The sequence below is a fragment of the Centruroides vittatus genome, unplaced genomic scaffold (assembly GCF_030686945.1).
Source record: "Centruroides vittatus isolate TY-2023 unplaced genomic scaffold, ASM3068694v2 contig_1416, whole genome shotgun sequence".
NCBI lineage: Eukaryota > Metazoa > Arthropoda > Arachnida > Scorpiones > Buthidae > Centruroides > Centruroides vittatus.
This window is the reverse complement of record NW_027120889.1, coordinates 705,310-729,115: the sequence shown is the minus strand read 5'-3', so window position 1 is coordinate 729,115 and position 23,806 is coordinate 705,310. Positions and strand designations below refer to the sequence as shown.

The window sequence follows — 23,806 nt, the reverse complement described above, 5'->3', positions numbered from 1 at the left end:
AACATGTGTTTTGAAAACGTTAACTTTGAAAATGTGATATTCTGGCCCCCCTTTTTTTATTGTTGTTTCACTATCGTTCTCCCCTTCACACTAGTAAATCGTAAGGAAAAAGAGAGATAGTTTACAGCGACAAACGAGTCGATGAATATTATGTGGTTTTGAGTAATCGTGCAGGTGTCTGCAGACACGTGCCACGTGCAGCTAAAGGAGGTGACAAAGGGTCAGGCATTGATGTCCTTTTTGCGTCCGTTATTGCGTAGTTAAAGCTATCGGAGATCGAATTTATCGTTTTTGTCTATGACATTTGACCCGAAGAGAGAATTTCGGCCGTTGATTATAGACTGTCTGTCGATTAAAACGATGTTAATGTAAACAACCGAGAGTCAGTCGGCGAAATTAAGAAATTATTGTCAAACCTTACGATAATTAATGGGAAAGAACTGTCAAATTCGCAGGAATTTATGTCATAACATTTCATCTTCAAGACACCAACGTCAACAATTCGACCAAAGAATACGTCCGTAACAATCCGTGCCAGCTGGATATGGACCCGGCACAGCTGACAGGTGTCCATATTAATCTTCAACTATTTGACAGTTCTTGCCCCTCGAAATTAGTATAAAAAGGGCGCACACCGGATTGCCCGGGCGGCGTCCAAGCAACTGATAAGAACTGGTCAACACCATCTACTCCGTCCAACCATCACCCCAAGCGAAGACAAGCGACGAGGTAAATTTAGCTTTAGTTACTTAAGACCTCTCTCTCTCTCTCCCCCTCAATTGACCGCGAGTTAACTTTATATATTCGGAAATTGAAAGGGGGTTCGATCTCTGGAATGTCGCGGACGCCGACACCCCTCTTCCAACGGTTTGCCTTGTATCACTCGTTTATGTAACCACTTAGTTAATGTTATTATTAAATTTATTTGATTAATTATGCGAGAGTGATTACTCGTGTGTCGCCGACGCCTCATCGACTTATCCGCGACCTCCCACTCGATTTTTGCCCTCCTAAGCTGCCATCCACTGACCACGTGAGCGGGACTCACCTCTCCGTTGTCGGATAACGGGTTAAGCCTTGATTCTTAACCCCCGATTCTCACAAAAACGTTAACAAATTTTTTTGCATGAACATGACTTAAGATGCTGTAACAAACAAACTTTACCCCAGAAATGAATATAAACTGTCATCTGGCAAATGTTCACGCCTGTATCATCTCTGCTTATCTAAATCATTTAGTATCAAGACATGTGGAAGGTGACAGTAATAATTCTATTTTTCCTTCATGAAACATTATGCGAAACAGGTAAGAAACATTTCTTTAACTTATTATATACTAAAATATATAAAAATTAAATATGTAAAAGGATATCATAAAGTTAGGTTTGGTATTTATATAGGGCCCTATATCATTACTGATCCCAATTCCTTTCCTTAGTTACTCAGACATGCATCAGTTTTCTAAATAATCACTACTCAAGATACATTGATGACGGTTTAACCCGTAAGGGATGATGTATCATGGAATCTGTAAGACACGTTCATGGGAGGGGAGATGTACCATGAAATTATTTCATGTAGTAGTACGGAATATTATTGTACAGCCATATAATATCATATATTCCGTATTGGATAGAGGTGTTTCATGATGTACTGAGTTGATAATCTCCAGAGAAATGTCGAATTTTTGATATTTCTCAGGAAGACTGAAAAATAAGTGGTTCGCAATATATCTATATGTCGGATAAAATCAGATTCATCGAGAAAGTTTAGCGTAAATAAAGAATATAAACCATGATTTGCGTATCAAATGATATATATTTAATTCAGTTTTGTTACAAATTGGATGATTTAATTAAATTTTCACTTCTCTATTCGTAAAGCACTAGATATATATTTACAAAATTCGCAATAATGAGAAATTTATAATGAAATTTTTGATACGACAAACATATTTACAAAATATTATATAAACAAATACTAAGAAGATATTCGTTCGTTATTAGAACCGTTCCTTACTACAGTTTTCCTTATCCACTTGACAAAATTTGCAACTTTTGCATATATGCCATATTTTCCTTTTCTTCCACAACCTTCTCCAAAACTTGTTACGCCATGTATCTCCCATCTTCCTTCCTTCTTGAAAAGTAGAGGTCCACCACTGTCTCCTTCACAAGAATCTACTCCACCCCTCTTGAATCCTGCACACAGCATGTTGTCACTGATATAATAATCCTTATACACCTTTCTGCACTCATCCAGGTCTACAATTGGTACTTCTGCTTGCTGAAGGAGGTCACTCCCGTATATTGCTGTGTTTCTTCTCTTTCCCCAACCCACAATAGTAACTCTGGAATGTAACATCAACTCTTCACCTTGAGTAGGGAGGCATATAGGTCGAATGAGTTCATTAAAGATTAATGGGTTTAGTAAGCGTAACAATGCAATATCATTATTGACAGTATGGATATCATAAGCGGGATGAATATGAATTTCTGCAACACCTATTTCTTGTTCTTTACCCTCTTCTTTTGCTAGATCTAATTCTCCAGCTCTGATTCTTAATCTTCGACGTCTTCTTACACAATGTGCTGCAGTTAGGATCCATTCTGAAGATATAATCGTTCCTCCGCAATATGGAGTTTTGTATCTATCTAAAATAATTACCTGGATATAAAAATTAAAAATCATTATTCTTCTGACTTAAAAGATTAATAATAATTTTGTAGTTTATAGTTTATATCGCTATGAATATGTTATTTTCACATAAGAAAATGCAAATTATGATAAGATATAAACACCTTATCACAATTTGCTTAGGTAATACAGTAAGTTAGAATGGCTTAATGTATCATTCATTGATAAAATATTATGTAGAAAATAATTAAAATAAAATATTTTGTTACCTGCCATGGCCATTTGCCTTTTAATGCATTTTTTCCTCCAATTATTTTTAGTGACAGACCATAATTTGATTCGGCGACACCACAACCAATTTTAGAGACATTGGCATATTTGTCTTCTTTCTTACTTTCTTCAAGAGCTTATGAGTAAAATACGTGTTATAAAATAAATTTTATTTGAAAAAATATATGTATAAATAATAATATATTAAATACAAAACAAACTACGCGTTAACATAACTAGTTCCTTAGAAAAATCTGTTAAATGATCCGTCGTAAAGCGAACCGTTGTATTTCATACACAAACTGAGATCATGTTCTTGTAAATACAGCTTTAATTATATAAAAGCTATAACACTTGCTTGTAACACTTAAATACGGAATTTTATGTAGTCATTACGGAAAATTTATAACAATCGTAAAAGCCAGGATCCATATAAATAATTTTTGATCATCCATTATTCACTACGCGCTCACCATTGGATGCAAGGATAAAGCTGGTTGCGTGTTTGCGCTTCGTCAACAGATTGATTTCTAGGTTTTCTTACGCCTAAATAGGGGCCAGTTTCTCATAGAAAGTCTTCCTGGGAGACTGTTCATTTGGCAGAGTGGCCAAGTGTCGCGTTGCTCCATTGTGAGCCTGCCGAACCCATAATGGGCCTCCCCTCTTAGTGCCACAGGGAGGAAAGAGTTGAAAAAAATCACTCGGGCTTCAGTTTTAAAATCACATTTTACTTTCGAAAGTGTATTCGTATCTTATATGATTGTCATTCGTGAAATGAACCGGCTGATCGTAATTAAAGTACCCATATTCAACGCTGTGTTGAAAGATATTTACCAGTCCAAATGTAACCAAATCTGGTATTGTGTATTTCAGGACATGCAGAAGATATTTTTGTAAAAAAAAAAAAAAAAAAAAAATTAGTGCAAAATCTCACTACGATGGTATTTTTGGCGCTGCAAGCAAAACACATTTTACTTGTACAAAACACTTCGCGGTGCATGATGTAATTACTTTTCAATATTGTGTACATTTTGAAGGTATAAAACCTAAAGGGATCAACGGCCGACGTAATAGATCCTCTGTGATGTTTCTTACTGCAATGTTATACTGTCTTTAAATCACACAAATTAAGATATAAAGCGCCAAAAGTTCGATAATGGTAAGTTTCGGTACTAACTTTTTTAAAGAAAATGTCTTCTGTACGTTCTGAAATCTCGCTACACCAGATTTGGTAGCATTTTTACTGTTAAATATTTCTCTAGACACGGTTGAAGAGGAGACTTTAATTATAATCACCCGGATTTAAATTTTTTTTTAATACTTTAATATATTACACATTTAAAATAAATCGCAGCTATATATACGTGCAGATCCCTCTTTACGACTGATATAAATTTTCTATTATGACTCATAAATGTTTTGACCATATCTGCGTGGTATTATATAATTAAAACTGTATAAATAGCAACAATATAATCTCAATTTAATGACATTAACATTAAATAATATAATAATTAGATTAAATTAATTTCAAGATTAATTAATTAATAATTTAATAACCAACTACTGAACACTGGCACAGTTGGTTGTGGGTTCGTGCTTGTCACGTGGAGTTTTCCAGGTTTTCTTCGCATGTTTAACACCTAGATAGTTTCTGTAATGCATTGCCGTAACCAAATAAACCAAATTATATATAATACAAGTAAAAATTCATTTACTTGCATTATTTTAATCCTCGACTGCGTACGTATTATTGATAACTTAATGAGAGATCTTTTAAAGTATGAATTTTCTATACAATACTCTCGGATAAACTCGCATAAAATACTATATGATATTGTTTAAATGGTTCGGATTAGTAGCGTATACAGGAGGATGGCTACGGTGGCTTAATCCCTCTCCATTGATACAAAACATTTATTTTTTTAAATTCAAATTTAATTCAAATTGAATCCATTGCAAGAAAGTCATAACTTGCCAACTAGGTACCTATTTCCCCTCCATTTCATATGAGACCTTCCATTACTACAGCAACAAATGAAAGGCGATTGTTGCGTCACTCTCTTCTAATGATAATCGGACAGTTACGTTAAAACTGCGTATGATAACCACGTGGACAGCCCGTTGTCAAGCAGCGAACACAAGACCAACTAACTACCAGTGTTCTGTAGTTTTATCCATTCTGTAACTGGTGCGCAATATTGTATTAAAATGTTCATTAAATATGTCATTATTTTTAAAAAATTTTGCCTTATTTTTGTATTTACAGATTGATTAAATCAAGTAATATAAAAATATAAACTATAATAATTAATCTATAAAGTAAACTTTTTAATTTTTGAGATATAATCTTTCTACTTCTTGAATATAAGTAGACTAGTCGAAAATTCTAATGATAATTCCGAATCTCCTAACAAAAGGTTAATTCTATTCTTTATGCAATGTTAACAGTGATACGTTACAAAGCGATAACATTCTCTCGTGTAGAAAAAATTGTTCTTTATCATACGGTTTGAAAATAAATCATAAACAAGACAGTTTGATAAGCTGTAAATTTAATAAATGCAGAGTTTGTATGTATCTAACCTTGATGAAAACACTCATTAACATTGTATATATCTGTCGTTCATCTTTGTATTCGAAACAACACCTCACTAGACAAAGGCTTTTTAGAAATTCGACACAGAGAATCGTGTAAACTACTAAGAAGCTCCAACTTACGATAAGAACACCCACCTGAATCGTATAATTCCTGTTCGTTCTTTCTCCTCCTTCTTCTCCTCCTCTTTTCTTCTCTTCTCTTTTTCTTGTTATATAATTTTTCGCAGATGCTGTTCTTGACATAACATAGAGCATCCTCTTGAATCAAACTATTTCCGCAAACTAGAGCCATCTCGCAAGTTTTATAACGGTGCGTACGACAGGTTCGAGTACAAGGTGACCAAGAAGACCAATCTGAATAAACGAAATGTTGAAGATGATAAAGTACCCTAATGTCGGATTCTCTCTCTTGAATTTCTTCTTCTCCACTAACTATCTTATGTTTATTCCTGCACCTGTTTCCTTGACATCTTCTCACTTCTCTCAGTACATTAGCACCACAGTGCTGTGGTGATTTACACAATCGACTCCTCACCTGTTTACATCTCGATGAGCATTTCTTCCACGGTGTCCATTTTGAATAGATCTGATCGTAATTCATTCTCTGAGGTGCAAATATTGTTAGGTTCTGTGAATATTCCTGAATATTTGAAGTAAACACACACACATATATATATATATATATATATATATATTAATTTTAAAATTCATTTAAAAAAATCTATTTTAAAAAGAAATTAATACTAAAAAGTTTCATATTTATCTACTTTCAACACGTTTAATTTTGGCATCACTTAAAAAAAAATCAGGTTTAAAGTTACTAAATATAGAAATTATAACAAATTTTAGAAAAAAAATATTAGAAAATTTAGGAAAAATATTTTTATAGTTGATAAATCATATCTAGATTCAATCAATGGCTCGTATATCATTAACTAAAGTACCATTACCGAGCATCCAGGTGTAGAAAGAGAGAGAGAGAGAGAGAGAGAGAGAGAGAGAGAGAGAGAGAGAGGGTGTTCACACCCCTTTCAGCAAGACAGAATTTGTTAGCAATTCTTTGTCTTTATTATCGGATAAGTTATGTTGTTACACAAGTTTTTATAACGTGCTTCACATTTCAAAGTACAAAAATCACCTGAATCATTTATAAACCGATCGTTTCTATAGCATTACATTATAGAGCAGCATAAATTCGACAATGGGAAGAGTGAGTAATGGCAAAGCTGTTTTTTTTATTATTATTATTATTAATATGGATGTTGTATGCGAGTTTAGAACGGTAATTATCATCCTATGGCAATTAACTGAGTCCTTGTAAGGTTGTCTGTTCGTGCCAATTAATTTTTAAACGATGCCAAAAGAATTTTATATATGTAACTGTGAATTTACTTACCTCTATAAGGCAAATGTATTATTATTTTTTTTTATGTGGGTAAATGTATTTTAATTACATTAACAACATTTGTAAATGTAAAATAACATTCTTATTTATCAAATTACTAACAAAAAAACTAATTAAAACATGGACTAAGTTTGTTTTTTAAGATTAAATATTCATACTATAAAAAATGGCTGATACGTTTGAATACCTTAATTTTGACTTCAGAGAATTTCAAAAATTTACTATACTTTTTTTTAAAAATGGCTTTACATGCATACTTAGATAATAAGCAATGTGTTGACGTATAATTTACTTGAGTAATTACGTTTAAAACTGTGTTTAAATCGTATTTAAAAAAACGTTGATAATCAAATTTATGAATTTGACGTCATTAGAAAACAAGGTTATCTTAGAAGAAGATCTCAGCACACCTGCAACGTGTCTTCTTTGCTGCATTGGTTGGCTAGTCACGACTTGATGCAGGTGACAATCCGCTAACTAATGCACCTTTCTAAAAATTAAAAAAATTAGCCCCCCCCCAAAAAAAACCAAATTTCAGCACCGGAAATGCTTTGGTGTGTCTAGTCATTTAAATCTTTGGCACGTATTCTTTAACAATAAAACATAAATGAGTTGAACTGTTACGAAATATAAAGAACTAATTTCATTACATATTATTATTTTTTTAATTTAAATTAAATTGTTTCCAAAATCTGTTACAAATTTATCATTTATCATTTACTTTTAATGAGTTTTCCTGTAAAATAAAAAGCAGTAATTTACTTAATAATATGTACATAAAATGGGGATATTCTTCTTGTATAGAGAAATTCTTCGCTAAAATAGTTTTAATACACATCCTTGTATATAATAGGGATAATTTAGGGAAAAGTATTTATAATAATAATTCTAATAATAATAATATTGTGATGTAAAACAAGAGAATTTAGATCGTAACAGTACCTAACGTTAAAGCATTATATACAGTATTATACGGTATTATAAGTATACTGTCGCCTCATTGTCGGTGAGAGAATGTAAACAACCAATAGAATAAAATTTGGGGGTGACAAGTAATGATTTATTCATCAGTTTGGGGGGGATAATTTGTTTCCTGTAACGTCCTTGATGTCTACTTTGTTGATTTCCACGTTTTGCTGTTGAAAAAACACCTCAAAAGATAGATTAAAACTGGGATAACTGTATGTAAAACATTTCCTATTCAGTTATATGAATAATGGAAATGATTTTATATATGTTAGAGCACGATTTAAAACAGAGAATAACGATACAAACTAGGTGATACACGAGACGAAAATACCTAGAATGGATCGTGTTACCTATCACTGACACATCTATAACAGGGCTGACTAAGTCTATCAGTACCTCTACTAACGAAGAAACTTTAAAAAAAAGTAATATATTCTATAAAATTTAATAAAATACAATAGAAAATTAAACAAAGGCAGTAATTGTGGTGATGTGTTTAATATAATTTTTTACTGTTTTCTCGTTAATTTAATGCTAAATTAAATAAAAATTATTATTAATTAATAAAATAAAAATTTAAATATTTAAATAATTTCGTTTAAAAATAAATACATGAACTTTATTTTTATCATTCACTTTACATTGCCAAATTTCGTAACTAGTAACTTCGGTTTAAATTCTTTAAATTTTTGCCAAGCTAATCATTACTTTAAAAATAATATTTTTAATATTTTAAACGTTAAATATTATTAAAAATTAATATTTTTAAAACATGCTTTTCATTTTTACTAATTAAATTATTACATTCGCTTTAAATTATGCCATGTAATTGAGCGTTATTAAGCAAAATTAAATGCACTAAAAACAAAATTTTCGTTTTTAAAATTTCAAGGCTTTTAATTTAAAAAAATAATAAAAAAAATAAAAAAAAACATTCAAAAATTCAAAACTTACTTTACCGTGACGAAAGTGATGTCGAATGGCACGTGAACCTTTTACCGACGACAGCGCCATTATAATTACGGTGGCTATCAAGAAAACTATCGAACAATTCCTTCCCGGTTCGATCATCATCGTTGAACATCGATCAATAGCGATATTCGTTAGATATGAACCGAGTAATGAACGGAAGTGATGAGAATCTGGTGGCCCACTGTACTTAACACTAGGACTACTATCGACTGTCACGTGTCTCGGACGTGTCGTGATTGGTTAGAATGGGTGTGGTTAGTTTAAACGAAACGAATGTCCATCGCTAATATTTGATTAATTATTATATATAATGCGTGTTCAACAATTTTATGCTTTATTTTATCTGTTATTTGATAGGCTCGTGTAATTAAAATCATTTTTTTTTATGTAACGAGTTATACGTATTATTTATATAAAATTAAACATTTTTAGTGTTTTAACCTCTTCCTTATCCTCTTCTTCATCCTAGGATGAAGAAGAGGATAAGGAAGAATGATTCCTGAGTATACTCTACCCCCTAATACAATAATAAATCTAAATTTTTACTTACAAAATCGTTATAATTCTTTAAAATATTAATTAAAAGTTTATTTATTATTTTACATAAAAATATTTACAAAAATTCTGCCGAGAATTCCTTTACTTTTACACGTATTTTTCGATTAAGTATATATTTAAAAAACTTAAAAAAATAACCCTATTATTAAGGAATATTTAAAAGAAATTACTTTAAAAAAATTATTTCTATAAAATAGAACGAGTTAGAGTAGAAACCATTTTACCAAATCAGGTCAGACTAGATTTTGAATAGACAGCATGGTGCCTTAATGATATGTACTGTAAGTGATAGATGACGAGATGAGGGGGAAAAAACGAAGAAGAAGGAGGGAAAATTACATTTACATCAATAAACTTTTTATGCATACATACATTTATTTTCTACTGTGTGTAGAAGTCATACACCAGTAGAAAAAATGGATAGAAATGTTTATAAATTTAATTCGTAACAATGTTACACGTTTAAAATAACATCACAACACTATAAATATTAGTTTTAAATCCGTTTAAATATCACTTAGATACTTTGTAATTTAATATAACTTGAAACGTAACCTATATTCATGATCGTTACGTAACTGTCGTAACGTGATTATCTGCATAAAAGTATATATAAGAAATTAAAAGTTTATTTAATTTTTCTTTAATTTAGATGGCTGCGATGAAGAAAATCCGAAAATAATTAAAGTAACCGGCAAAAGTTACTTGTATAGTCCCGGTTACGCATCTGGTCAATATCCGAAGAACGTCAGATGTGTTTATGCACTTTTAAGTGCACCGAATACGGTAAAGAAATATTTCTGTTATGATAAAAATAAAAATTATAAATTTAAATATATTTCTATATCATTTTTTATTTATTTATTTTCTAGTTAATTCGTTTACGCTTCAATTACTTCGATGTAGAAAACACAAGCAGTTGCAATGGGGATCATTTTGCAATTTATGATAAATTATCCAAAAATCAAAGTCCTCGATACATATTTTGTGGTAGCATTTTGCCATACGATGTAATTTCCGAAAATAATGAGATTTATATTACTTTCTACAGCGATTGGATTCATACTGGACGTGGATTCAACGTGTCATACGAGCTTGTTAAACGTGAGAAATTTTTTAATATTTAAAATTAATTTATAAATATATACCGAGTTTACAATAAATTACGCCAATTTCAGCGAATTTTTCAACGGAATTCAATTGCAGAAACAGAAAATTTATCTCCAAACATTTAATTTGCAATGGAGTAGACGATTGCGGCGATGGCACAGATGAAGAAAAATGTGGTACTTACTACGTTACATAAAAATAACTTAAAAAAAAAACCCCATTAAAGTAAAGTACTTTATGTCAGGTAACCCAAACATTACCTTCTTATTTCTAGAAAAAACAATATCAAAGGTCAAGTAGTAATTTATGTCCTATATAGTTAACAAAATCCCATAAAGGTTATTTACACTTCTGTACCTTGTCAGGCCTCCCACCTTCACCCACCCCTGAGTGTGGAGCACCACCCGTTTCTCATCATCAACAGTCAGAAGATCGTATTGTGGGTGGAACCGAAGCAATACCTGGGAGTTGGCCCTGGCAGGCAGACCTACAGCAAAATAACATAGAACCAAATAGCCACACCTGCGGTGGTTCCTTGATCAATTCTCTTTGGGTAGTGAGCGCAGCTCATTGCTTTAAATAGTAAGTAACTTATAAATATATTTTCAACCCCTAGAATTCCATCTGATAATTATTTTTATAAAGTTTAAGAGATAAAACACTCTGGAGGATCCATTTGGGCAATCACAATAAATTTATAAAGGATGAATTCGAGTCTGTTAGATATATTGAAAGATTAATTATATACCCCGGTATCGAAGAGGATACGGTAAATATTTAATTAAATTTTCTCTTATTTCTATACATTTATTAATTGTTATTTAACAAGTTTTTAACGTTTAATTAAAGGAATTTACGTGAAATTTTTCGATTTATAACAACTTTTTTTTAAATCGATTTCATAATTTTCTATTTCCTTATTTGATAATCGTCCTTTCTGTGAGATGTGAGATCCAATAACAAGTTTTCTTATATTGAAAGTTGTAAACAAGTGTTGCAAGGAATCAACTTTAATAAAATTTTCATCTTGTATACAAGGTCAGTTGGTTCTTTTGAACAAATGGCCTGTAGGAAAGTAACTTATTGTCTTCTACTTTTATGTCAGAAACGTGTACAAAATAATACTCAATCATTTACCATTGTCAGTCAATATGTATATAAATATAATCAAATTTAGCCACTTATAAAATGCGTTTAAGTAGTAAATATATAGTAGCGATGTGTATACTAGGTATGCTATACAGCGCATATATATATGTATACATTGTCTATGTTTTAACAGAAAGGACCGTCGAGAGTTTGTATGGGCCTGGGAGAGAGAGAGCTCCTTTTGCTCCTTAGAGAGCCTCTTGCCATTTGTTTTAAACAAATGAAATATATAATACGTTTTTTTTTATTAATAAAAAGTAGTCTTATAATCTTAATTCTTGTCTGTAACTTAAACATAACATTAATTTATAGGGATAGAAACCACTACGGGTCCCTAATTTTTCTCTGAGTCTAGGGAAAAATCCCCAGCTCCCCCCCCTCTCGACGGTCCTGTCATTTCCTTCTTTCGCTCATTGTTCACGTCGCTTCTCACACATTATCTATCTGTAACGCTCTATTTATGGAATATTTTAAACTAATTTTCATTATAATCATTAATAAGAAGGACGTGTATAGAAATTAACACGTCCACGTGACATATGAACACGTGTACTTTTTGTCACGTGTTTACTAAACAAGTATAAAGGTAACATATTTTTTATATTAATTTCGGGCTTATTAAAGGGTTGAGATCAAACCTTTGTATCCTAGTTTATAATAGAACAACAATTTAAATATTTACTTTTTAATTTTTAAAGTAAAAAAACAAAAAAATATTGCTGCTAGTTTAATTTCTTTATGGCTATTAAATATAATCAAAATATATAATAATATAACGTTACTTAATTATAATAATGTGAGGAAACTTCTCAGATATCAACGTCACGTATCATTAGACTTTCACCTTTCGGGTCAACTAGACGTGACGTGTATTAACTACACTTACCAACCTTGGACTTATGAAATTCGAAATTCTCAAATTTCGTAGCACAAATATCTTTATTTTATCTCTAAACTTAATTTAGAAACGTTACGTATTATGAGTAAGTGCTTTTTTTATTTGTAAAATAAAGGATTTGTTGTATTTATTACGTTTATGTGTAAAAATCGGAGCATTAAATGCTGTGGATAAGCTAAGAAGAGTCATGTCTTATACGTTAAGTAAATATATTTCACGAATGCGTATTGAATTTTGAATGTGCAATTGTATAACACCTGGATTTTACAGCTTTCTGTACCTAAATAAATCACGCCAATCAATCAATTCAGCATTAGAATATCTAACTTTAGAAACATATAAAACATTCCTATAGAAATTTATCAGAAATTCAATTTATTTTTAAATGTAATTATTAGAAATCATCGATCAGCTATTTCATTAATGTATATCTTTCAGTTTATAATAACAGGAAAATATGATATAAACAATGATATTGCTCTTCTAAAATTGAATTCGCCTGTAAAATTTAATGATCATATCCGTCCTGTTTGTCTACCCCAACGAAATTTAATATTTACAAACAAAAATAAATGTTTTGTAACTGGATGGGGAGAAACTAGAGGTAAGTTTATTTTAAATAATTTAATATATATATATATATATATATATATATATATACAGTTTTATATTTATTAAATTATCATATTATAGGTACAGGTGGTAGCGATGTGCTAAATCAAGCCGAGCAGCACTTATATGATATTGAAAAATGCAACCTTCCTGTTAATTTTAAGGATACATCCAACGTGATATGTGCAGGAGATGAAACAGGAGAACAAGGAGGATGCCACGTAAATTATTATGATTACTCCTAATATGTTCGTCCCCTTTATCTAATTTGCATAATTTTAATTTTCTAGGGTGATAGTGGAGGACCTTTGGTATGCCTTCATCAAAGTAAATGGTATCTAGTGGGAACTGTTAGTTTCTTATTATCTAACAACTACTTAACAACAGCGTGTGGTGTTGATGAAGCGCTCGCTGTATATTCTAATGTATCTAACAAGTATGACTGGATTAATACTATGATAGAAGAATATACATAATAATTTTCATTATAAAATAATAAGAATAATTCAAATTATTTCTAAAATTTAAATAATTTTAACTGTAAATTCTGTATAAATCAAATAATAAATTGAAAATTCTTTATACAGCAACTGATGTGTCTTATGTAATAATGAAGACAATGCTTTTATGAATAGGCCAAGGTGTATAACGTATAATGTACATAAAAACCAATCTTTATTATTTGATATAACGTGTGTTATTAAAAAGGGTGGGTTAAATAACATTGTTACATTAAAGTTGATATACAAACAAAATTTTATATAATTTAATAATTATTTTATCGTTTAAGTTTATCAAAAAACCTATTTAATCTAAATTGTGCAGTAAGTGACTTTATTTTATAACTCAAATTAAATAATAAATACAGCGCTGAAGTCCACATTCCATTAAGAAAAGTTCCAGAGTTCCAACCCCTTTTACTCAAATAATGAACGTCTTGTGGTCAATATTAGTCGTTGATCACAATCCAACTTTCATTTAAAAAATACGTATAACTAGAGAATGACATTCCAATATTATTTAATAGTTCTTTAACTATAACAGGACATGGCTTCAAAGAAGAATTATAATTTATCGATAAATTAATAGCGAGGGGAGATCTTTCCAATTCCATTCTCCGTACAAGTCCTGAGACAGATCTATTAATATGGAACACCTTAAAGTAGAACTACTGTATTCCCTCAAATCTGACCACTAAAAGACTACCCAAACTGGAAAAGCATTAAAATGCCATTTATCAAGAAGTCAAATAATCTAAAATAATTATTTGATGAAGATGATGCTTTAATTTTAATAAATAATTTGATGAGATTAGAGATTTTAGCTCTTGCGTCAATTGTCAATTGATTATCTTGACAATATCTCCAAGTGAGATCGAGTCTTTCCCTAGGAGCAGAAGCTGAATTAGCCAAGAGAAGGACGTTATCGGCATAAAGAAGACATTTCAACGCGAGAAGATAGTGCTATCATAGAGCTTTGTCCGCTCAGAAGGTCAGGAAGATCATTCAAAAACGAAATAAAAAGGATAGGACTCAATGATTCTCTTTGAGGCAACCCTCTATTGGACTCAACATAATCAGTTTAAAATGAAAAATCTTCTATAAGATATCGTGTATTATAGAAAAGACTCAAGTAAATTAATGAAAAATGCAGAAAGGCCAATACTCCTAAGCTTACACCATAATAAATCATGGTCGACTGTATCGAAAGCTTTCTTGACGGTCAATAAAACAGTATATAATTTCCCTTGTTTCTTCGAACGTGATATTTGAATAATACCAACCAAAATATATCTAGTAATATATCCGTACAAAGGTATTTTATCATTTCATTCCTTACGTTATCTAGTACGGGGGCCTTAGATGATTTTAATTTTATAATTAATATCATCATTAGATATTCGGAAATTCAAAACATTAGTATTAAACCCAGTATAAAAACTATCCAATTTCTCGCCTATTCTAGCATTTATCTCTTCTATATCATCCCGAGGAAAATTCCTCAGCAAATCATCTATTTTAGTTAACAGTACAACATAAAGATCTATTCTCAAATAAACAAGAAGAATTATCAAAGCTATAATTAAGTGAACAGAAGTTTTTCCTGCAATTAAATCTAATTACTATCGAAGTTAAACTAGTTTATGGGAAACTTCAAGAATAAGACTGCCATACAATTGGGTTTTTTTTAAGCAAATTGTTGGACTACAATTTGAAAAGTAGACATATAAATTCCCACGCCGTATAAGTTGTTTTTAACGTGAAGAAAACCCGGAAAACACCACGAACCCACGACCAACAACCAGCTTTATCCAATGATATTCTTATTTTATTAACACAGAAAAATTTAAAGTACCAGTATTGAAATTCCTAATTCATATAGTATTTTGTCTTCTAAGTACTGTACATTATGTGTATGCAGTTCTTCCAAATGTGTACCAACACAATATACTTTCTACAAGTACTTAGGAAGAGGGATATTGACAGCACAGCTGTATGTTCAGGAAATGTTGCACCGTAATGTGTTGCCTTTCAAGCACGGCAGTAAACAGCGATTTTCCAGCAATAATAATGATCGGTGACATACAGCTAGGCTTTGCAGGAATGTCTCTGTGACGTGATTGTACGGTCAATCGAAGACTAAGAGGGTATTGTAGTATCAACGATTGAGGTGAAAAAAGGATCACCAATAATTACTATGTCAATAAATCGCTCTACACGTAAAGCCAACTTGTAAATAAAAGACTATATTATTTATAAAATATTTTAAGACAATTAATTCTAAAGTATAAATATATCATACATAATTAGTTATATCATATTTTAATATACCAATACCAATACCTCTTATTAGTGTACACAATTTTATAAAAAACAAATAAATATATAAAAAGTGGGTGAAATTTATACTTATACAATATATAAAATGCTTAATTTATTCAGTAAAAAAATGTGTAAATGTCTCACCATGAAATTATCTATTATGCTATTTAAACGAGGGAGGCCGCTTCGCGTCGCGTCGCGAAGCGGCGTGACAATTGGAATGGAAAGCGACAATGGAAATGCATCACAGAATAATATAATCATTTAAATAAAGTTAAAAATTACCAACATTACAATACAGTAATTACGTTATGAAAGCGTGTTAACCTTTCTGAATAGAATATAATAATGAAGAGCTCGACGCGAAGCGACGCGACAAACGCGAAACGATGGTTTCTACAATTTAGATTTTTACTAGACTTAAAAACATAAATATATACATTTAACAAATTAATTTAATGCAATAGAGTATGCCAATGTATAGAAGTGCTGTTTAGACTAGCAACCATATCTTGCCAATGCTGAATTCCTTGATGAGATATACAATTGGCACCAACTTGGGTTCTTCCAATGATGTATTTGCTACCTATCCCAGATTTTCCACATAAAGAGATTAAAATATCCACTTCACCGAGAGCTGAAGGAGGTACGTGGATCTGGAAACTGTTATTAAATTCTATTTCTGGTGTTTTCCGTTTAGTAACAGTCTTCTTAGCTCGAACTAACTTCTTTCGTACGTACAACGTGACTTTGACGTATACGGATGCTACGGGTTAAAGAAAATACTAAATAAATTGTTTTATTTATTTTCTAATATTTCACATTATATATTTTATGTTTTTATTACACTTATTTATTAAATTCCTGCTTCGAGCGCCGCGTGACGCGACTTCGCGTCACGCGGCGCGTATATTTAAAACAGCTACTAAACATGTATAAAGTAACACACGGAGCTAAATTTACGTACAAAATTAGTAGTAAGCTTCTTAAAAATAATTAATTTTAAAAGTTTCTTTGTCTAAAATCACAAAATTAATTCGCATCGCGTCACACTCGACGGGATTGAAGAGCGCGCGCGACCGTCGGCGCGCCTCTAAATATTCTCCATATTGTTTAAAAAATAGCAAATATAATTCAAAATATTTCGAAGTTATCTAATAACACATTTAAACATTCATTTTCTACTATCTTTTTCAAAGAATAAAAGCAATTCTTAACGTATACAGCGTGACGGACAGACTTCATTTTTACGTAATTACCTGTATCCTTTTCTTTTCCTTCTATGTGAATATTTCTAGCCTTTAATATAGTGAGCGTGAGAGTTGTTTTTTCACGATTATAACAAATTGAAATTAATAATTCTCCGCAGTTTTCATTAATCTACATGAAACAAATAAATAAATAAACGTATCGTTCTTATTTCTATTTTAAATGTAAAACATAAAATTACACTGACCTTATCAGAATTAAATTTCAGGCTTAACCATAAATCTTCTGTAGTCACGTCTTCGCTAATTGAACTTGTTATAGGCGAATTTTTAATTGGATATTTAACGTCACCAATTTTAACTTTTCTCGAATATTTATCGTAATCGTATAGAGTAATTTTCAATATTTTCTCTTCAATTTCGTAATGTTTAACAGGAAAAACGAACGTTTCGTTAAACACGGGATTCAACGTGTTCCTGTGTACACGAGTGTAATATTTTGGAGCGTTTTCGGGCAGCAAACGTAACTTGACGTAAGGATTCGCTGTACCTTTCATAAAATGCGATTTAATATCGGTTGCAGCGATGAGTCGTACACATAACTGTTTCCTGTGGTAGCTATAATGTAAAGAAAAACCCACGCATCCTATATTTTCACGTGCCTTTACTCCATCTTCCGCATCACCCTCGTAAAGATTCTTTTCTAGATCTTCAGGATGGATCTGGTATCCTGTAAAATTTACTTTACGTATCCTTCCTTCTCTGTCGGAAAATTTGGAACCACTCGAATCAGTTTCTGAAAGAGAATCTTCGGTGGTCTCGTAAATTTGTATGGTAGGAACCACGAAACGTATTGAGTCGTTAGCTCTTACTCCTATCATTCGGTGATCCGATTTCGGTGTCATGTCTTTCAATAATTGCCTCCTTCTTCGTACTCTTATCAGTAATCTCCATACGAAAAACAGTAGTGCTGCTAGTAATATCGCTAAAATTACACCCAAAACAACTGGTAAATATATATTTGAGTAAATATTCTTCATCTCGACGATAGAAGTTGAGTTTGTCATATTTAGATCCGTTTACATGCCAATTTTGATTAAATATAAGCTTGTCAGTGAGGGGAATTTAACCAGCTGATCTAAATTTCAAACTGAATACACGTGTGACGTACGATCACGTGTTAATATTATCATATTGCGCTTAGAAATGATTATTTACTCAACGCTGTTTTATACCAGGAAATGATACTTTTTTGGAATTTTTTGGTAATATAATGGCTAAAAAACTGATATTTATAACTTGAATGCCATTTAAATTGCCATAAAATATTATTTTTCGCCAGTTTTGGAAGTTAAATGTGTAGAAAACAATAAAAATATGTGTTTTATATACGTTTAACAATATCAAATCTAGATTTGTTTAAAAATTATGTAAAATTTGAATGTGTATAATGTAAACTGTTCCAGATAATATATATACATAAAGAAAATTTTAAATTATGTACATTATATAAAAACATTAATTTATATATAAGATTATACATATTTTAAACATAAATTCGTGTAAAAATATGTTCAGGAACTTATAATTTTCTAACATAAATGGAAAATTTTACACCTGGTAGCAGTGTAAAGGTAATTATTGTGAATGTACATCCTGGTTATTTATCTGTTCTTAATATTTACTTTCGTAATAAGGATAAGAGAGGTATCAAGGATACTAAACCTACTTTCGATACTGTTACAGTAAAAATATTAGATAAATTTTAAGTTAAAGTTTAATTTAATACATTAGAAATAATCTTCTGAAATTCTAAATAATGCAAGACCTCAAACATCTGTATAACTAGATACGAACAGATGAAGTAACAGCAGGAGGCGTACAGAATATATTTATGCCTCTTTTTTCAACGTGTACAATTGAATATATCTGTTTAAAGCTAAATTATCATCGTAAAAGTTAGAAGAGAAAAGTTACATATGTATTTTTTATTAAGCATTTTCTATATAAATGATGTATCTAGAGATGTGTATGAATATTGTAAACCAATCAGCCTTTAAAATTACATTATTAAAGACTAAGATATATCTAAGATATAACATAAAAATATGTAATTATATCCATATGTTATAGAGTTATAGCGATAACAACTGATGCAAACGCTCCTCATACTCTTGATTACATCCCTACAGCATCAGTTCATCTTCCGCATCACTAAGCATTACTCTAAGAGTTTGAACGATCTTAAAAATAATCTTCTGTTTAAAAAATTACTATAAAAATATTAAGAAATATTTGTCAAATTAGGATCCGTCAAAATATTCGAAATATATTAATAAAAATTTAATAATATTTTTTAAATTAATCAAACGAAAATATATTGACCAACTAGCTTTAATTATAATCCATATTTTGATAGCATTACATTTATATATTTGAATAGTAACACCTGTATACTTATATTGTCGTTGCAGCTGCTGCTCTTCTGCTCATGCGTGCCAAAATTTATCAAACTAATTAATGATAGAAGAGCAGTATATGACTTACTTCATTATATAACCCTATATGAACATTCTCAATATTAAGTAAGTAAAGGCTTTTCTTTCTTATACAGCGATAAATAATACGTTCAAATTCGATTTTTGCATGGTAAATTACAATGATTTTATATAAAATTTTAAATTAAAATTGTTTTCAAAACTGTATCTTACGTTAAAAAACTGTGTTATAGAGAAGACATTAACCCTTTTCTAATTTTACGACAATACAAATTTACTTAAAAGACAGCTGCTGTATAGCGCTGTTATATTCTTATATATAAGAACCGATCTTAATTATTATAAATTTTGTTTTTTAACTAGAGAATTTTACATAAATAAATATATTTAAGCCGTAAAAATGATAAAAAATTTATATTTATAAGTAATATATTTGCTATGATAACTGATATATTTTTTTTTTTCGTATTTTCCGTCCTAAAATTTTAATAAATAATTGTAATAAATTAAAATCTTAATAATTAAATAAATTTTAAATTTTTATATATAAATATTTTATTTTTAAATGAAAATTACAATGAGATTTATAATTATCCACGTTTTAGTTACGGATAAAATGATTAAAAATTGATGCTTTTGGATCAAAAATGATTTTTTAAAGAGAAGAACAGATATTTATTAAAATTTATGAATAAATATAATAGATTTTTAAGTCAATACAGTATTTAATGTAAACGAAGATAAGATTCATTGATACTTATCTTTATCACGTGTTTATTAACGTAACATCCTCATAAAAGTTTCAATTATTTTCGGTGTTATTTTTATTTAAAAAAAATTATTGTGAGTAAGTAAAAAGGTAAATAAAGGTGACAAAATTTTAAAAAAATTAATGTGTGCTGAATAGGAAGAATTAATTACCAGAGAGACAAAATAGAAATGAGGAAATGACGTACTGTACAAATGTACATGTCAATCAATAAAAATATGTAATGAAAATGAAGGTATGAAGCTAATTAGTTACTTTTTCCATAAGAATTTATTAGGCTAAAGCACTCCACACATTGATAAATCTGTTTAAAATTAGAGTTTACTTATATAATTTGAGAAAATAAGTGTCCGAGTTCATTATTGAAACTAGTAGCCGAGTGATGTGACCACTTGTGACCGAGTGGTATCGGTCGCGGGTTCGCGCCTGGCCAACGCTCTGGTCACATGGAAATTTTCTTGATTTTCTTCACGGGCTAATATTTAAATACATCTCAGTTTCCCATAGAATCGCCCTTGTGTTGCATTTCCTCATCCACCAATCCAATCAAAAAATGTAATTAATTTTTAGAAATAAAAAGTATTGTGCCAGTTCTATTGTTAATCGTTCATAAAATTCCTTGCTCCACCCTTCATTGGGAACTTACAAGATTATGCAAAGTAACACAACACGATTGCTCTATAGTGCCGTTTGTTCGTTAGTTATGGGAAGGATGAATGTTACTAATACTTTATAAGGGTTTTGTCTTTAACTGTGAATTGTATATGTATCAATAGTAATGTTGTCTTGAGTAATTGAAACTGAAAAAGGGATAAACTTGTAATTGCAAAAGGCCATCAAGCAGCTGCAATATTAAAACGTGCGTGTGGTAGAGCTTTGATATCTGATCACTCCTTGTATGCATATCAAAATAATAAGTATTATTCTTTAATATTAATGTCAGAATTGGCAAACACTGACTTACAAGCATGTGATAAATTCTTTTAACATTCGGCCACAGGTGGGAGGAAGATAATTATTCTATAAGCTTATCACTGCCGTAGAGGTTAGAGTTCAAAGTCAGTCTATACCCCCGTAATGTTATCATTGTTACAAATCGGTTCATATTAATCATGATAAATAGGTTCCTCAACTGACTGAGTCATGGATAAGATTGATAGTTTTCCGCTCTTTATCTACACCGTTCTAGTGGGTTATTTTCTAGCAACAATGAGATATTCTAAAAATATAATCTAATTATGGTCATTGACGTAGAATTTATACGCTGATGCCTTACATTGTCTATTTAAATTATTGTAGAATTTTGGATTATCGAGGATATTCTTAGATATTTCTGCTGGAAGAGGCCTGAACTGTTGGCCTGTAAATTATTGTATTTCAGATTTCTAATCATTACATTGCAAAATAGTCTACATATCTGTAGTGGTATGTAACAGAGAATGGGTATTTAACAGAGAATACCAATTCCGAGTAACAAGTATAAGAGTAGAAACAGTTATATACAGTATTTAAATTACAGACACTTGCCAAACTGCAAAACAAGAGAAAGCATATATCCACTTCAACCTGTGGGTACAGAGAACTGGGTATGAATATTATACAAAATTGGCAATTGTCGACTTCTAGACATAAGCCCACCACACCTTGTGGTACTAGAGTAACCGCTATTTACAGTTTTTACATTGTAGACACATGCTCAGCTCCACAATTGATCGTAACAGTTATTGTTGTTGCGTCACTGTAAAGTCATTATCCAGTGCCTTTGCCATGTCCAGGAAGTTTATCAAGCTATTAAATATTTCTTTATTAGTGATTAGTTTATCCATTTCACATGACCAGTTTAGGCCTTGTAGAAGCACAGTTTTTATCAAGGCTTCCCTTTGGTCGTTGAATTTGTTTCAATCAAATATGTAATGTTCAGCATCTTGGATGGAGGTGTTATCACAAGCACAAAACGGAGCATTTCTATGCCCAAAACGATGAAGGTACGCCTCGAAATTCTCATGATTCGTCAGAAGTTGAGTGTTGTAAAAGCTAATGCAGAAATGTTTTAACATGAGTCTGGTCTCGATGCTTGGTATGAAGGAGAAAGTCGTTCTCGTAGTGTTCCCCCTCTCCCACTCTTTCTGCCATTGTCTGGTAGCTGTCACTTTGACTAATTTCTTGATTTGGGTATAAGTGATGTCTATGAACTCTGGAGACATTGAAGAACATGTACTCAACTTGGCCTGTTTATCGACCTTCTCATTTCCGGCCACTCTAGCATGCCCTTTAATCCATGTTAATACAATATTGTTGTTACTCTTGATAATTTTATGGTACACCATATGTGAGAAATAGCAGTTTGGGTTCCTCAACTTCTGAATGGCTGTTCTACTGTCACTACAAATACGCACCATTTTATGTTGGACATTTTTGTTTGAGATAGTCCACTGCTTTAGATATAGCATGCATAAAGTTCTGTCTGTGGCACTGTGGTGAAGTTTTCAAGTCTACAGCCTATTGTAAATATTGGTTTCGTCGATTTATTTTTCATATTTACAATTGCAGCCCCTACGTTCTCATTTTGTTTCGACTCGTCTGTATATATCGTGTAATTCGGGTAGAGCCTCTCCCGGGCTCTTGATATTGCGATGTCTGACACTTTGGCCGGGTATATGTTATAGATCTGTTTAGGTTGTGGTTCTTTAATCAGCATATTGGATAATAGGCCGATCCTAATATATTACACCAGCTGGTATGTCACGCTATTCTTGTTTATGTGTCACTTCCACATCTCTTCTCTTGCTCTTAGATGCAGAGGAAAGAGCCTTGCTATTATTTGTAATTCCGCAGTTGGGGCTGTTCTGTATGTTTTACACAGCCGCAGAAGAGTTGTTTGTCGTATCCTATTTAATTTCTTTTGGGCTCTGATGATGTTGGTGCAAGTTGCCCAGGAGGGTGCCCCATATAATATCATAGTTTCCACGCAGGCCTTATATATCACTTTCATTGTTTTATCATTTAGACCCCAGTTTTTATTTTATAGGCTGAGAAGTGCAATTGGAAGTCTCATTGCCTTATCCATTGTTTGGTTTAGATACTGTTAAATACATAAATACAACTATGTTTTGCTGTATAATTTTATTAGGGGGATTATTAAGCTTTCATGAATATGGAGTAGATCATCAGTGCTTTTGATACGTGAATGTCTATCATTCCCTACTATAAGCAGGCTAGGCCTGCAAAAGATGTTATGAGTCACATGACTTGTTTCAGTTTTACTCATTGTGATTGAGCTGTCCTCAGTGGAATTATCAAGTTATGGATATTAGTGAAAGAGAAAAAA

General features: G+C 31.2%; 4 protein-coding genes across 4 annotated transcripts in view; 2 read left to right on the top strand and 2 right to left on the bottom strand.

The window, feature by feature from the left end:
* Positions 1-1,240: 1,240 nt before the first annotated feature.
* Positions 1,241-13,673, top strand: LOC136968199 (elastase-1-like). The gene is made up of 9 exons (XM_067262172.1): positions 1,241-1,306; positions 10,065-10,198; positions 10,285-10,516; positions 10,591-10,698; positions 10,888-11,104; positions 11,168-11,291; positions 13,008-13,173; positions 13,263-13,402; positions 13,472-13,673. The coding sequence occupies exons 1-9, from the start codon at positions 1,249-1,251 to the stop codon at positions 13,655-13,657; spliced, it is 1,365 nt and encodes a 454-aa protein (XP_067118273.1). The 5' UTR covers positions 1,241-1,248; the 3' UTR covers positions 13,658-13,673.
* LOC136968198 (chymotrypsinogen B-like) lies at positions 1,799-9,197 on the bottom strand. The gene is made up of 4 exons (XM_067262171.1): positions 8,837-9,197; positions 5,644-6,148; positions 2,907-3,043; positions 1,799-2,667 (listed from the first exon to the last, which is right to left on the bottom strand). The coding sequence occupies exons 1-4, from the start codon at positions 8,954-8,956 to the stop codon at positions 1,981-1,983; spliced, it is 1,449 nt and encodes a 482-aa protein (XP_067118272.1). The 5' UTR covers positions 8,957-9,197; the 3' UTR covers positions 1,799-1,980.
* A 2,564-nt stretch (positions 13,674-16,237) lies between the features above and the next one.
* On the bottom strand, positions 16,238-18,338 carry LOC136968228 (synaptotagmin-2-like). The gene is made up of 3 exons (XM_067262206.1): positions 17,460-18,338; positions 17,263-17,383; positions 16,238-16,769 (listed from the first exon to the last, which is right to left on the bottom strand). Exons 1-3 carry the CDS (start codon positions 18,276-18,278, stop codon positions 16,459-16,461), a joined length of 1,251 nt encoding a protein of 416 aa, XP_067118307.1. The 5' UTR covers positions 18,279-18,338; the 3' UTR covers positions 16,238-16,458.
* A 1,416-nt stretch (positions 18,339-19,754) lies between these two features.
* LOC136968215 (uncharacterized) overlaps positions 19,755-23,806 on the top strand; it is a 75,062-nt gene continuing 71,010 nt past the window's right edge. Inside the window, exon 1 of the mRNA XM_067262197.1 lies at positions 19,755-19,796. The gene's annotated coding sequence lies outside the window, so the exon portion shown is untranslated. The remainder of the gene's footprint in view (positions 19,797-23,806) is intronic.